Below are 14,565 nucleotides of genomic sequence, written 5' to 3'. Positions count from 1 at the left end.
TATCCCTCACTGAACTGAATCTTAACCTGAACTGAAGAACAGGGTGGCCCATGGAAAAGTAGCCTGCCTCCAGTGCACTGGTATTGGAGACGGGCTACTTTTCCATGGGCCACCCTGTATAATCTGATCCATTGTGTGTTCTCATCAGCACTGTCATTTGGTAAAGTTTTAGATGCTCTGATAGCGTGAGCCAGGTGGGTCCAAGTGATTCTAGCAGAAAGTGTTTATCCAATTTATTAAATATTTATAAAATTAACAAAATTCTATTATATAAACCATGAATATAAACAAAATATGAAGATATATACAGGTTCCTTACCATACAATCACATAATAACAAAAGGAAACCACATCACTAACATTCTTAATTTAAAAAAAATTACAATTTAATTCGTGATACTTAACATTGTAGATGCATTGTTACATAGAAATCTTTATATGAAATTGCATGCATAGTATTGTTAGATAGCACATATCTTAAAAACTCACAAAATTACACATGTAACATAAAATACATTGATTCAAAATCAATTCAAGATTCAAGATTCAAAATTGCACAGGCTGGGTAAACAAATAAGCGTGGGAATAGCTTGCTTATTGAGGCAGTTACTACCCCTAACCAATTAAGCTAGACTCTTCACTTAGATGCAGTTACAGCACTGCTCTCTACATTAATGGTGGGGGTGGAAGGGAATTGGAACCAAAAGGTTACTAAGGACCAAGAGTAACAGATAAGTATGAGAAAAAAAAACAAGTGTGAAAGCTTGCTGGGCAGACTGGATGGACCGTTTGGTCTTCTTCTGCCGTCATTTCACTGGATGGACCATTTGGTCTTCTTCTGCCGTCATTTCTATGTAAGATGGCGGGGTTTTGCATCTGCAAATGTGGTAGTGATATTGAAAAGTGATTTATGAGAAGGTAGATGGACACAAGGAAATGTTAATTTGTGACTGAGATTTTTGCACAGAGAAGGTCCACATCAGTGTAGACCAGCGGTTCTCAACCTGTGGGTCGCGACCCCGTTGGGTGTTGAATGACGATTTGCCAGGGGTCGCCTAAGACCATCGGAAATATGGGTTTTTTGTCTATTCTAACGTGTAAAACTTGTCATTGTACAAATTTTTTCCATTGGTAGTTACTATTTTTTACTATAATTGTCATTCGAGGATAGATGTTGCAGACAACTGAATCAGAATGATTTCAAACAGTTTAATTGTCGCAGCATAAATATTTTTAACAGTTTAAATTACTGTCCATCAAACGGCGTGGAGTAATGCAACGTTACGCCATTTCGGGATCAAAGATATTATTTCTATGGTGAAGATTTACGCACGTCGTGACATACTTGAAAACCACTGCCGTTTCTAATTAGTAATACGCCATCGTTTTATAGTCCATGTTATTGAAGGTAATATTTTCATTATGGAACAACCCATGAAAATGGATCTCGAACAAAAGAACGTTAAGAAAAGAAAATATAATGACGATTTTTTACGGTATGGTTTTACTTCAATAGTTAAAGCAGGAATTGAGAAACCCCAATGTGTTATTTGTAATGAAGTTCTATCAGCCGAATCTATGAAGCCGAACAAACTGAAACATCATTTTGATAGCAAGCATCCGAGCTTTGCCATGCTTTTCAAATTTTCACATAAGTATGCAATATGAATGTGGTGAATACGCAATAGAAAAGTAAATAAATGCAAGTCATAAAGATAACATTTCATTTATTTGTAATTTAATTATAAGCAGAAATATATACAGTTCAGTTACTTAGGCCTATGAACGAAAATAATTTCACGGTTGGGGTCGCCACATAGTGGGGAATTGTATTAAAAGGGTCGCAGAACTATAAAGGTTGAGAACCGCTGGTGTAGACCATTTGATTGAATAGAGGTCAGTCAGTAGTTAAATTTTGTCAATGGCAAGCTTTTATAAGGGAGGAACAACTATGGCTGTCAACATCTTTAGTCTATATGTGGTATAAGAGAAGCATTGGAGAAGAACTATGTCTTTCTACCCATGTTGTGATTGAGGAACCTGGAATATTAACAAATACATCCCCCAGAAGAAGCCTTTATTGGTGAAACAAGTGAGCCCATTGTTGGGATACAGGGAATTATTGATTGTTAATCAGTGGGATAAGATATTTTAAAAGAGATTTTATGGTATTGTGTAAGTGTGGATATGTTTATTATAAGGATATGTGTGGTATGAGGTTGTGAGCGAGATACAAATTTATGTATTTTATGTTATATGTGTAACTGTGAGTTTTTAAGATATGTGATGTATAACAATATCATGTATGCAATCTCATATAACAATTTGTATGTGTCAATGCATCTACAGTGTTAAGCAATTATAAGAATAAAATTGTAACATATTTTTCATTAAGAATGTTAGTAATGTGGTTTCCTTTTGTTATTAAGTGATCACAGTATATATAAAGTATGAAAACCACCATCAATATTGTGAAAATGTACAAATTCCAAATATATTTACATTGTGTACAAGAATGCATATGAATTGTTATTTATGAGGAAATAAACAGTTATGTACATAGTGCTCAATTCACCCAAATTACTTTGGTCTCTGAAGGGTATAGAGTAGGAAATTTTTCAGGGTTAGCTGAATTGCAAGAATGAAAAAAAAGATATTCATGAGATATTAAAAAAAAAAAAAAGAGAAAACATTCATCTTGACCTGAAAAAAAAAAAGATATTTGAGGATTGGTAAGAAGAGGATCCACCATACACACTCTATTAATGCCCACTGACATTTTCAGACATCTAAAAGGGATAATAATGTATGATACATTGAGAGTAGTGGCCAGTCTGATAGGTTTATTTTTTCGCTTTATTGGAGTCATGGGGCCTCTTTCTCACATTGAATTTTTAAACATAAGATCCAATTATTTTTATGTGCAGGTTATAAAATCGGGCGTAGATTTGTTCGTGCTGGGTTGCGTGAACAAATCTACGCCCGCGCATAAGTTTAAAAATCTGGCCCATAACTCTTCTGAAAATTACCTCCTTAAAAGTCGATTTTCAAAGCCCTTCATGCGCCAAAGCTGGGAGATACCCGCTTGTCTTGGGCCGGCGCCTGCGGCACAGATTTAAAAAAGTGAATGAGTATGTGTATATATCGCCCGGTGCGCACACAAATCAAAATGTTTTAAAAAGGGGTGGGGTGTGAGCATGGCCTGGACAGGGCATAGGCCTTCCGGGATGTTACCTTGAAATGTGTGTGTGAGTATTTACCTGCTCAAGCGCGCTTTGTGGGCCCCCTGCAGCGTAACTTTACTTCTGCTACGGATGGTGTGTAAGTATTAAAATAAAATAAACTAGGCAAGTTAACGGGGTTTTAAGGGTCAGGGTTAAAAGGGAGGCTAAATAACAGGGAGGGGTTGGAAATCTGATCCGTTAAGGGGGCGAACTGGGAGCGAAGTGAAAAAAAAAAGGGCTATTGTTTCAGTGCACATATCTAATAAAATCCCCCCACTTAAGTGGTAGAGCCGACATTTGCACGCACGTGCACGCATCCATATAAAATTTTGCTCACATGTATGCACATACAGCTGATTTTAGATTGTACGCACATATACACTTATATATTATAAAATGGCTGCATCTCTGGCCCAGGCGACTGTTTGAAAGTTCCCGTTCCCGTGAATATGGCCCCCAGTTTGAAAGGTTTGCTGTAATGTTTTTGATAGACTGATTTAACAAAATACAACAATTTAAAAAAAAAATCAAGAAATCAGCTGCTCTGCATGAGAACTTTCAAAGTAAGGGTTGAAAAATATTTGGAAGAGTTGATGGGATTACTTGGGGAAAATAATATGTGTGGGGCTAAGTATTTTCTTAAATAAAATGAAATTACATTACATGAAATAAAGTACAACTGATGAGCTAAATACATATGACAGCCAAAAGATTTTTTTTGCTACACAATCAATAAATCCTCAAAAAATATTAGACAAACATATATTTTCAGAATCAGATGTTAATTCCTTTGTAGTTTGTATACAAGTTGACTTTTGCATATGCTATACTTGAATATTAAACCTGATACTGGCCCCTAACCACTCATCCTAGGCTAGGGAAGAGTGCTGTGGGCTCTCTCCATCTCTGTCACACGGAGGGGAGTGAGCCCTTGTGCTGAAGAGACACTGCGGCAGTAGGTCTTCTGCCTAGCCAAACCCCCCCCCCCCCCCCCTCGGGTTGAGCCTTCAAATTCTGGCGGCCGGCAGGACTTTCCTGTCATGACAGAAGCTAGACATCTGGGTGAGCTGAGCAAGGTTGAAGAGCGGAGCGAGGTCCAAGACGAGAAGCGCAGGAACCAACACCAGGGCGCATAAGGACAATGGAGAGTGGAACAGGGAACCACAGGACTCACAAGGAGGACACCAGGAGCAAGGTGGCAAGCTGCAACACCAGTGACACATAGGAACATGCTGGGCAACTAGCACTGCTAAAAAAAAGCAGGAAATCTGTTATGAAGGCACTGGGTAGCAGTTCTGAGCCTTCCTTTATGCAAGGCAGAATGTGATGTCATCTGAGTGTGGCACAGGTAGTCCTGCCAGCAGACCTATAAAAGGGCTCAAGAGCTGCAGGAAGGTGCACCATGTTCCTTGGATGCAGCATGATGCCAGAGGTGCTTCAGATCAGAGGTGAAGGGCGTTACAGGCACTGCCCTGTTGCCTGAATGGTCAGTCTGCCCCTGAACTCATATGAAGAGAATTGATGCTGCTCCATGGGAGGTGAGGCAGAACTGCCTTGGCTGAGCAGAAATACTGAATGAATGTCTTTCAAAAGACTGAAGTAATTTTAAGCAACAATAAGAATTAGAACTGTGTTAATGAGTTTTGGGACTCACGCCTAGAAGTCAGGCAAAGCTGATGTGGACACAGGAATGTTAGGTGCAGTTTCCCTGTGAGTATATTGGAAATTAATCAGGAACTAATTTGAAATGAGAGATGGCTTAGGTTCCCTTAGGTTTTCTAGAACTTTGTGGACATATTGAAATTTAACCAGGGAGTAATCTGAAATGAACTGTAACTATTTCTCTTGAGTCTTCCAGAACTTTTATAATTATGTATATACGGCAACTCTCCAAGTAAGTTGGATTGTGTGGGCTAAACCTTCTTTTTAAATTAAATTAAACTTTGAGTTTAGGATCCTGCAGAAGCAAATAGGAGGGAGAAGTTCAGACTGTGTTCTAAGGAGTCAAACTGACTGGAGGGTAAGGACTTCACAGGTAACTTTCCACTTTTTCTGAAAAAATCTTATTTATAATCATGTGTGGTTGTAGATCTTTTACCTATGGGTTTACATAGAATAAGTACTTGAGCACTAAAAGTTGTTTAAAGCTGTGTTTTCTTCAGATATATCTTTTTAAGAACCTCAATAGTGTCTACAACCAGGGACTCAAAGATGTCTTCAGTTACTTTCATCTTTACTGCTAGTTCATCCTCTGAGTATTCAGTCCATTGAGCTTCTTCTTTGTGGAGCTCCTGGATCTAAATAACAGTATATGAAAATGAAATAAATTTACTTCAAGGATGCTAAATTTCTACACAGATTACAATAACTAGATATACATTAAATAAAAGCTAGAGAGCTGGTAAACTTGTGTATTTCTGACTGTCTCTGATGAGATTTGGTAGACATGATATTTTATTAGGTTGTGCTTTTTCCTTTTACTTTCTCCTGGATAATGCCAAACCCACCCATAATTGAATTCTCCTATGGTGAAATTTAAACTTAGCTGTTAATTTCCTTTCCTTTGGTCCTGCCATACCAGTCCAAACAAGTGGATTATGTCCTCCCTGCCAGCAGATGGAAACAGAAAATAAAAGCTCAAAGCTGATTTCACTCCCACTATAGGGGTCTGGAATTGCCTTCAGCTCTTTAGTATCTTATGTCAAAGCTAAGACAACAGAAGGCAATTGTTTTGGTTTTTTTTGTTTCCAAATCACCACCACAACCAAAACCTGATGCAGCCAAGAAACTTCACTCCATAGTCATTAACCCAGCAATCAAATAATCCCTACACCAAGGTCATGAGTAGGCCAACTACCTTCAGTGTGGGCAACAATGTACTCGCTGCAAGTTTTCTGAACTTGTCAGACTAAGAACCTTTGGTCACTATGGCTTCCCTGAGTGGGTTCTGGACTGGTCTGGCAAGTCTAAAGGAAAGGAAATTAACAGCTAAATTAAAATTTCACCTTCCTTATCATCCATGCCAGACCAGTCCAAACAAGTGGGACATATCATCAAAATTCCACCCACACCAGGTCGGAGGAAGCCACAATAAATGTCAGGACTCCTTTGTCCAAGGCATAGCCTTTCTCGGCCTGCACACCCACACTTAGTCCTTAGAGCTGGTAATCAACAGAGATAAGGGTGCTGCCCTGCCATTATCCTTTGGTAAGACAGGTTCTGATTCTGCCTGTGAGGAGTCCTGCACTTTCGTCAAGTAAGTTTAACAGCCCTTTAGGACCTGCTAACTCTTGTTGGAGCAGGCTAAAGTGCTCCTCTCTTGATTCCTCCTGAAATCAATACTTTTGAAACTACTGTGCTTTAATAGGAAACATCAATGAACCTAGCCAAGAAAAAATTGGTCCCCTACAAAATTCTGAAAGGTGACCTACAACAGACTTGAGAATGGCCTGCTCTGACCTGGCCTACATCACTCTACCTTCTCACCATCATAATTGAGAAAAGCCTGATTCTGACAGAAGTAAAATACTATCCTTAAAAGGAGGATAATATTGGGCTCAGAGATACCTTTTCTGTTAAAATTACCAAAGGCCACCAAGGAGACTGACTTCAACAACAAGGCTCAAAGAGGTGCCTATGAGGCTTGCGAGTAAAGTAGGCCAGATCCCCTTCAAAACTAAATTCAGATTCCAAGTTGAATAGACCTTCCACAGTGGAAGACATGCATTCCTGACTCATTAGAAGAAAGTATCCCATCTGAAAGAGTAGTAAGACAACTTCCATGTCTGTCTCCCTTCCAGCAAGCCAGGGTCAATGTATTCCCTCTGTGGAGTTTTGAAAGCTATGACTTTGTCCCAGTTTCCTCTGGTGGAAGAACAAGATTGAAGGAATGGATCCCTCAAAGGGAAATATTGCCGCCTCCGCAAACCTGTCTCACAGAGGTACCAAACTCTAAGTCAGGTCTGCTAAGTGATCTTCTTTCATGCCACTGAAGGTTGTAACCTGTGAAACTAAGTATCCTCATTATGCAGCCTGGTCCTTTCAACAGCTAAGGCTGTAAACCCTAAAATATCCCTCCATTCTCTTTTACAACTTAAAAGAATCCTCTGACTGGGGAAAAGGGGAAAGGAGAATCTCTGCTTACTTTGTCTAGGCTACATCCAGGCAGTTATGGTTCTACAAGGATATCCAAACCCTGAGCTCCTGCTTTCTTTTTTTCATTGAAGGGGCCTAAGAGCACCCAGGTATAAGGGATCCCTCTCAAATTACTGCCTTCTCATTGCTGCAGGAAGTCAGGCCCCAGAATTAAGGTTTACCAGCTTCTCTTCTGAGGAGGCAATCACCACCTGTCTGCTAGATTGGCTATCTGCTCCTGTCCAGCCAGTTCCCTACTCTAGCTCACCAAATGCTGCCAAGGATAAGCTAAAGTTCTTCTGTGTAGGGCTATGGATAAGAGCTAGGAATGGCTCGAAGAAAAATCCACGGATGCTGCCCAAGCAGGACCACATGGAATTTTTAGCTTTATAACAGTGTGAGGGAGTGTATAGGAATCTCCCTCAATCTACCTCAAAGGACCGGGCACAGCATCTCACCCTTTCCTCCTTAAGAAAGAGACCCACAGGGAATCCTGGGTAAAGGGAGGAGCCCTTCCCCAGAGCATAAGACCGGCGGTCCAAGAATGCTTAGATGGGTCCTGGGGAGATGACGGAGTCCCAGCATGTGCTAAGATCAGATATGTCTCAAGGTTGGTTAAAGATTTTCCCTTGAGTAAAGATTTCACTGTTTTGGGAGACTGTTTTGCCTAAGGTGAAATGCTATAGGGGTATGCTTTCTCTTTGCACTGCTGTTTTGAAATACCTGAAGTAAAGATGCTGCCATTTTTATTAATCTCACTGTAAATAAAGATCACTGAAGCACAGCCAGAGTCTACGTGTGGTTTTCTCTGGCTGTACCCAAGCTTCTTGCCACTCAAGTTACCATATATGGTGGAAGCAGTGGGATAACCTTCCTAAAGCACGAAGCATAGACAAGGATCCACAGCTGCAGAGCAGAGAAAAAAACAACTTTTTAGAGTTTTTCTCTTTTCCTGGGGCCTCCCAGTTCCACCCCAGCTTGTACACAGGCCAAGGGGGCTATCCTTGCCTGATTAGTTGGAGGGCAAGATGTCAGAAATGGCCGGAAAGACCAGCATGCTTTTTTAAAAAATTTGTTTTGCCTTCCTATCCCTAGAGATACACTTAATATGGAGCAGGTAATTCTAATACTGGTAACTGGCCAGCAGCAGCTGCAAAACACTCTGCAGGCACAAATTACCCAGCAGGAGGCATTGCAAGAGCAAGTGTTGTAGCAGCTTATAGCCCTAATGCAGACAGCCCAACCAGTGCAAGCGGCTGTGACCTGTCCACCACCAGTGACATCGACACTCCTCAAAATGTCCCTGGGCAAAGACCCAGATGGTTTTTTGAAGAATTTTGAGCGCACCGCAAAACTGGCAGGGTGGCCAGAAGACTGGTGGGCTACATATCTGGGGAATTTACTTACTGGACTGACTCAAGATGCCTATCAAACAGCTAATACAGATGGGATGGCCACCTATCCAGAAGTCAAGGCAGCAATTCTAGGGTGAGCGGGGCTCACCCCAGAAGCATACAGACAGTGATTTTGACATGGAACTCTATAGGTGGGAGAGAACCCTAGGAACCTGTTCCGCTAGCTTAAGAACACCGCTTGGAAGTGGCTGCACCTAGAAGGGAAAACCAGAGTGGAGATAGCCAATGCAGTACTCCCGGAACAGTTCCAGGACAGCCTCAACCCACCCATGAGGCACTGTCAGAGGCATATTATCAGGCCCAAACTATGTCAAAACCGCCAGGTCCTTGAGAGAAACCCCTCAATCTGGATAGGGGTCATTGGAGTCCTAAGTCTCAGAGGTCTTGACTGTAAGCAGAGCTGGTGCGGCCAGACGGTTCACCCCACCTGCAATCTGTAGTTGGACTGCCATGCTTCAGTTGTGGCGAAAGAGGTCATTTCACAGGGAAGATGAGGTGATGCACATTCATGCAGTCACTCCACACTGTTGTAACTTTGTAGATGTCTCTAGCCAAGGAGTTTCTGTGATCCCAGTTGAGTTGGATGGGGTCCAACACATGGGCTAGTTGACTCCAGAAGTGTGAAAATGCTCGTACAGAGGAATCTGATGAAGCGTGTCCAAACTGACTATAATAAAGTAGTAACCCTGGTATGTATTCATGGGGACCATCGACAATATCCCACCAGCCAGGAACGCCTGAAGATCCCTGCCAGTCAAGAGATGGTGGAAGTGGAGGGTACTCCCTTAACTCTCATATCCTGTGATCCTTGGATGGGACTGTCCAAATTTCAAGCCTCTTTTGACTCAGCTTATGGCAAGTTCATCCAGTCATGATCCTGAAGATTTGGAGTTCCATTGGAGGACCCTGATCTTTTTCACAAAGACTCTAAGACTCCTAAGACCCTGAGGCAATGCCAGCAGGATAAATACACCTATGCTGTGAATTTAGAGACTGCCGGGGAGGAGGGGTCAGAGTCAGAGGGAGAACAACCACTCGCCCAGAATTTCTTATCGGGTCACTTGGAGTTGGAACAGGGTGAAACAGGGAATTTTAGGCGAGCTCAGATGAAGGATGAATCCTTTAAGTGGACCTGCGAGATATACAAAGGGTGGATGGGAAGGTAGTCCCAGGGGCCCAGGGTGCAGATCCTGTTTACCCCTATTTTGTGATAAAAGTGAATTTGTGGTACAGAGTCACAAAGGGGAGTGTCGAAGAGGAGATGGTAGAACAACTCCTGGTTCCCAAACCCTATTGTCAACAGGTCATGCAGTTAGCTCACAGTCATCTTCTGGAGGGTCACCTGGAGAGAAAAAGACCTGTGAAAAGATACAGGCACAATTCTATTGGCCAGGCCTTCATAAACAGGTCCAGTGGTACTGCGAGTCCTACCCTACCTGCCAGCTCACAAAGCCTGCTGGAGTATGGGTGGCACCTCTCATACCAATGCCTATCGTCAAGACCGCCTTTGAAAGAGTATGGATCTTGTGGGACCACTCGAGAGAACGACCCGAGGAAATAAATACATTCTCATCATTCTGGACTATGCCACCACCTATTGGAGGCAGTATCCTTACGGAATATGAAGACCCTGATGGTGGCAACCACCCTAATAGAGATTTTCTCATAACTTGGGCTACCCAAGGAGATTCTGACAGATCAGAGTACCCCTTTTGTCTCCAAGGTCATGAAACAATTCTGCAACATGCTCAAAGTAAAATCTCTCTGGACCTCAGTGTATCACCCTCAGACAGATGGCCTGGTCGAGCACTGCAATCAGATGCTCAAACAGATGTTAAGAAAGTTTGGGAATGAAGATGGGAAGAACTGGGATATACTACTACCCTACACGCTGTTCGCAATCTGCAAAGTACCATAAAGCTCAATGGGGTTCTCCCTGTTTGAGTTACTATATGGAAGGAGACGGAGAGGATTTCTGGACTTCTGGATATAGCTCATGAGACCTGGGAAAAGGAAGTGAATTCCAGGCAGAACAAAGTGGACTACATGCTCAAAGTACAAGATGACTTAAAGAAGGCTAGCAAGGCAGTTCACCTGTGTCTGGAAAAGGCTCAGAGTTCTCAAGTTTGAGCTTATAATCACCCCACGGTCCAGCAACTGGGGACTGGGTCCTTGTCCTCCTTCCATTGTCAGAAAGCAAGCTATTAGCTTGTTGGCAAAGACACTATGAAGTCCTGGAGAAAACATGGCCTGTGGACTACAAGATAGCTCAGCCAGATAAGCGAAAGAAGACCCAAATCTACCACATAAACCTCCTGAAGAAATGGATACCGCAAGAATGTGGCATGGTTCAGGAAGGAGAATTTGGTCCAGAGGTCAGGCCGAAACTGGACCAAGCCCAAGTACTATTCGGAGAAGAGCTGTCCACCATATAGACAGCTGACTTGAAGCAGTTGGTAGAGAAAAGCAAAGAACTCTTCTCAAACCTGCTTGGTTGTACCCAGCTGGTACAACATCATATTATTACGTCTCTGGGAGTGGTGGTAAGCCAGTGGCCTTATGGGATCCCTGAGGGCGGGTGCCATCTTATCAAGGCTGAAGTTTTCTTTCTGTTTGCACTGCTGTTTTGAAATACCTGAAGTAAAGGTGCTGCCCTTTCTGTTAATCTCACTGTACATAAAGAACAGTGAAGCACACCCAGAGGCTACGTGTGCTTTTCTCTGGCTGTACCCAAACCTCTTGCCGCTCAAGTTACCACAAACTAGCTACAGCAATCTACAACTTCACAAGCCTAATTTAGCCTTAAAAAACTCTCTGGGAATCTTCTTTTGTGTAGAGAAGAGAGCCGTTGCTGCAGGCTGTTCCCTCCATGGCTCAGTTATCAGATAGGACAGGAGACAGGAGCTGTAAAATGTATGTGAGGTTGCTATCAGACCCCAACTGAGTCTGTCCCCAAGGGGGAAGGGAGAATCAGACCCACCAGGACCATCACCCAGAGAACCCCTGGGATTCAGCCTATGTTCCACCGAGAACCAGTCCACACATCTGCACCATTACGCTGGAGACAGAGAAATACTGAAGAGCTGAAGGCAGCTCTCTATAGGGGGAGTGAAGTCAGCTGTCTCCATCTGCTGGCAGATGGAGACAGCTGACTTCACTCCCCCTATAGAGAGCTGCCTTCTGTCTCCATCTGCTGGCAGGGGCAACATAACCCATTTGTTTGGACTGGTCTGGCATGGGTGATAAGGAAACAAGAGTTTGGCAACAAGCTGAACTTCATTGTTCATAGATCAAACCATTTTACATTTACATTTAAAATTTATTTTTAACCTGCATGCATCTGATAGTTCATAGTGGTTTACAGCATATATACATAATTAAAATCAAAGGCATCAACAACATAATAAACAATACATAGATACATCTGCATTGCTTTCATTGTTTTTTAGGTATGCCTAGCCTCATCTGATGTTGGAAATGTGACAGCGTGAGACCTGATTGACTGGAAGACCACATGAAAATATTAAATACATAACCAAACCTTCTTTATGTGTCTCTGGCTGGTGGTCAGGAAAAAAACATAATTTGTCCATATACATTGCACAATGGGGTCCACTTTGCCAATAAACACCAAACTACTGCTACTATGTTTTCTCTTAAAAATTGGGGTGTTACTATGGTTCTGATTTCTAAACTTGTATAAATGTAATTGCTTTTACTTCCAATCACAAAAAATTTCATCAAGCTCTTAATAGCAGCTGTGGATAATTTACACTCTTACGGCGTTTGCTGTAAATTACTTATGTTTTTCCAGGAGTGTCATTACGATCAGCTGAACATTGGTATGGATCAAATGAGGTAGAACGGAGGCAACCACTTACCAGAAGAAGGTCCACTCTGTCTCTTTTACGGTTTTGAAATTTTGCATTACGTAGTAGTTTCCTCTTTGTCTCTAGATCATTCCTTTCCAGCTTCAGTATCTTAACAACTTCTCCCTGAATATATGACTAAGCAAAAGACAATGAGCTGCACCTTCCTCGTATATGTTAACTGCACCATTCAGGTCTTTGCTAACAAAAGCTATTACCATTCATACTTTAAAGGGCAATGCTTACAGCAGAGATCAAAGTACACCAAATTACCCCAGGAAATTGTGTTTATTAATTTGTGCAGGTACTATTCCATTGAAAAAATATGTGCATTCTTTTGAAAATGCAAAAATATGAGTGTAGTTCAAATCCATCCCCTGCTCCGGGGAACATGCATGCATAGAGACCCTACATGTGAACTTTTGCCTGCATATAGGGTGAGCAGTTTCTTAAACATCCTTTTCCACAGGAAAAAGTACTGTTTCACCCATAGAAATAGTTTTGATAATTAACCTCTGTAGTAACTCAAGCGTAGAGGGGGAGAACAGTCAGAGGAAAAAGGATACAGACTCTGGCTGTTCCTTCAGTGCACTTTATTTACAGTGGAAAAACACACACAGAAACAAAAAGGGCAGCACATCTTAACACCAAGTCTCAAAACATACAGTGCAACTCTTCTTAACTTCAGTTTAAAATCACCCTGAGTTTCAAGTTCCCCCTGCTACAATGATATAAATAGTAAACTGACCTACTTGTTTCTGTCTCTCACTCTCTGTCTCTCTCCAGGTTCAAATGCAACCTGGATATGATGTGAAATAATGCAGCATATGATACATTTAATGGGGCAGATTTTCAAAAGGTTATGCGTGCCGGGCCTATTTTCAAAAGGCCTGCGCGTGCAAGTCATAAAATCTACCCCAATGTGCGTTGCAATAATATAGCTGTGTGATGTGGCAACAGGAAAATTAGCCTAACCATGCCCCTTTTCCTTATCACAGGCGTTAGGCCTGCAAAATGATGAATCTAGGTCTAAGTTAGCTGGATAACTGTAAACCTATGTCAGACAGGTCTAGTTATCCGGCATTGTGTGGCTAGATAACTAGCTACTTAACTAGATATCTTCAAAGATATCCAGCTAAGTAGCTCTGTCAGAAGGAAAAATAAGAGGGAAAAAAGGGCCTATGGCCTATATCTCTCCATTTCCCAATCAAATATTACTACCATGTGCCCCTGCAACCCCCATACAGCTCCAATAGAACTGTTAATATGGTGGTTGGAAGGACAGCTCTCCAAGCACCCCTTCTCTGTTTCCGACTATATGTCAAAAATCACTTCCCCCCCCCCCCCCCCCACCCAACACCTTCCAGCCTAGCACCATGGACCCAGCCCAACTCCCCTGTCCTCTTAAACTCCCATCCCACCTTCCCAATCTGAAACAATATCCCTGCTGGGAGTAGGGTCTTTACTCATCCGCTCCCAGCGGCTCTGTTGCTGCTTATGACAGCGATGCAGGTCTGGCAGCGTAAACTACATTACCTACAATTCCACACTCCCTCAAGCGATAAAGTAATATCTGATGAATAAGCATATCCAAAGCAGCTAAAATATCTACTAAAGCATGTAACGGTTAACTGATGTCAAATCCTCTTTTAAAAGTATCTATGTTTGATAATAACAGAGTTTCCATATTTAAAGAGTCCCAGAAGCTGAATTGAAACTAAGCTAGAATATCGTGCTCTTAAATTTTTTTAATTTTTATTTAATTTATTTAAGTTTTTTTTTATATACCAACATTCAAGACAGTAGTCCCATCATGCTGGTTCACAAGAAACAGGGGTGCAATAAACTTTACAATTTGAACAATGGTGCAGAAAAGCAGTTACATGTAACAGGGAATCAATAACTAGGAGTAAGAAGGAAAAT

General features: G+C 41.8%; 1 protein-coding gene across 1 annotated transcript in view; it reads right to left on the bottom strand.

The window, feature by feature from the left end:
- Window positions 1-740: 740 nt before the first annotated feature.
- The window catches only part of CCDC187 (coiled-coil domain containing 187), a 148,499-nt gene continuing 134,674 nt past the window's right edge, over window positions 741-14,565 (bottom strand). The window contains exons 33-34 of the mRNA XM_029611872.1: window positions 12,655-12,780; window positions 741-5,521 (exon numbers count right to left, since the gene is read on the bottom strand). Coding sequence (XP_029467732.1) covers window positions 5,366-5,521; window positions 12,655-12,780 — 282 coding nt within the window. The 3' untranslated portion in view covers window positions 741-5,365. The remainder of the gene's footprint in view (window positions 5,522-12,654; window positions 12,781-14,565) is intronic.

The sequence above is a fragment of the Rhinatrema bivittatum genome, chromosome 8 (genome assembly GCF_901001135.1).
Source record: "Rhinatrema bivittatum chromosome 8, aRhiBiv1.1, whole genome shotgun sequence".
NCBI classification, from domain to species: domain Eukaryota; kingdom Metazoa; phylum Chordata; class Amphibia; order Gymnophiona; family Rhinatrematidae; genus Rhinatrema; species Rhinatrema bivittatum.
The sequence above is the reverse complement of the archived record's forward strand: the minus strand, read 5'-3'. Positions and strand labels throughout refer to the sequence as shown.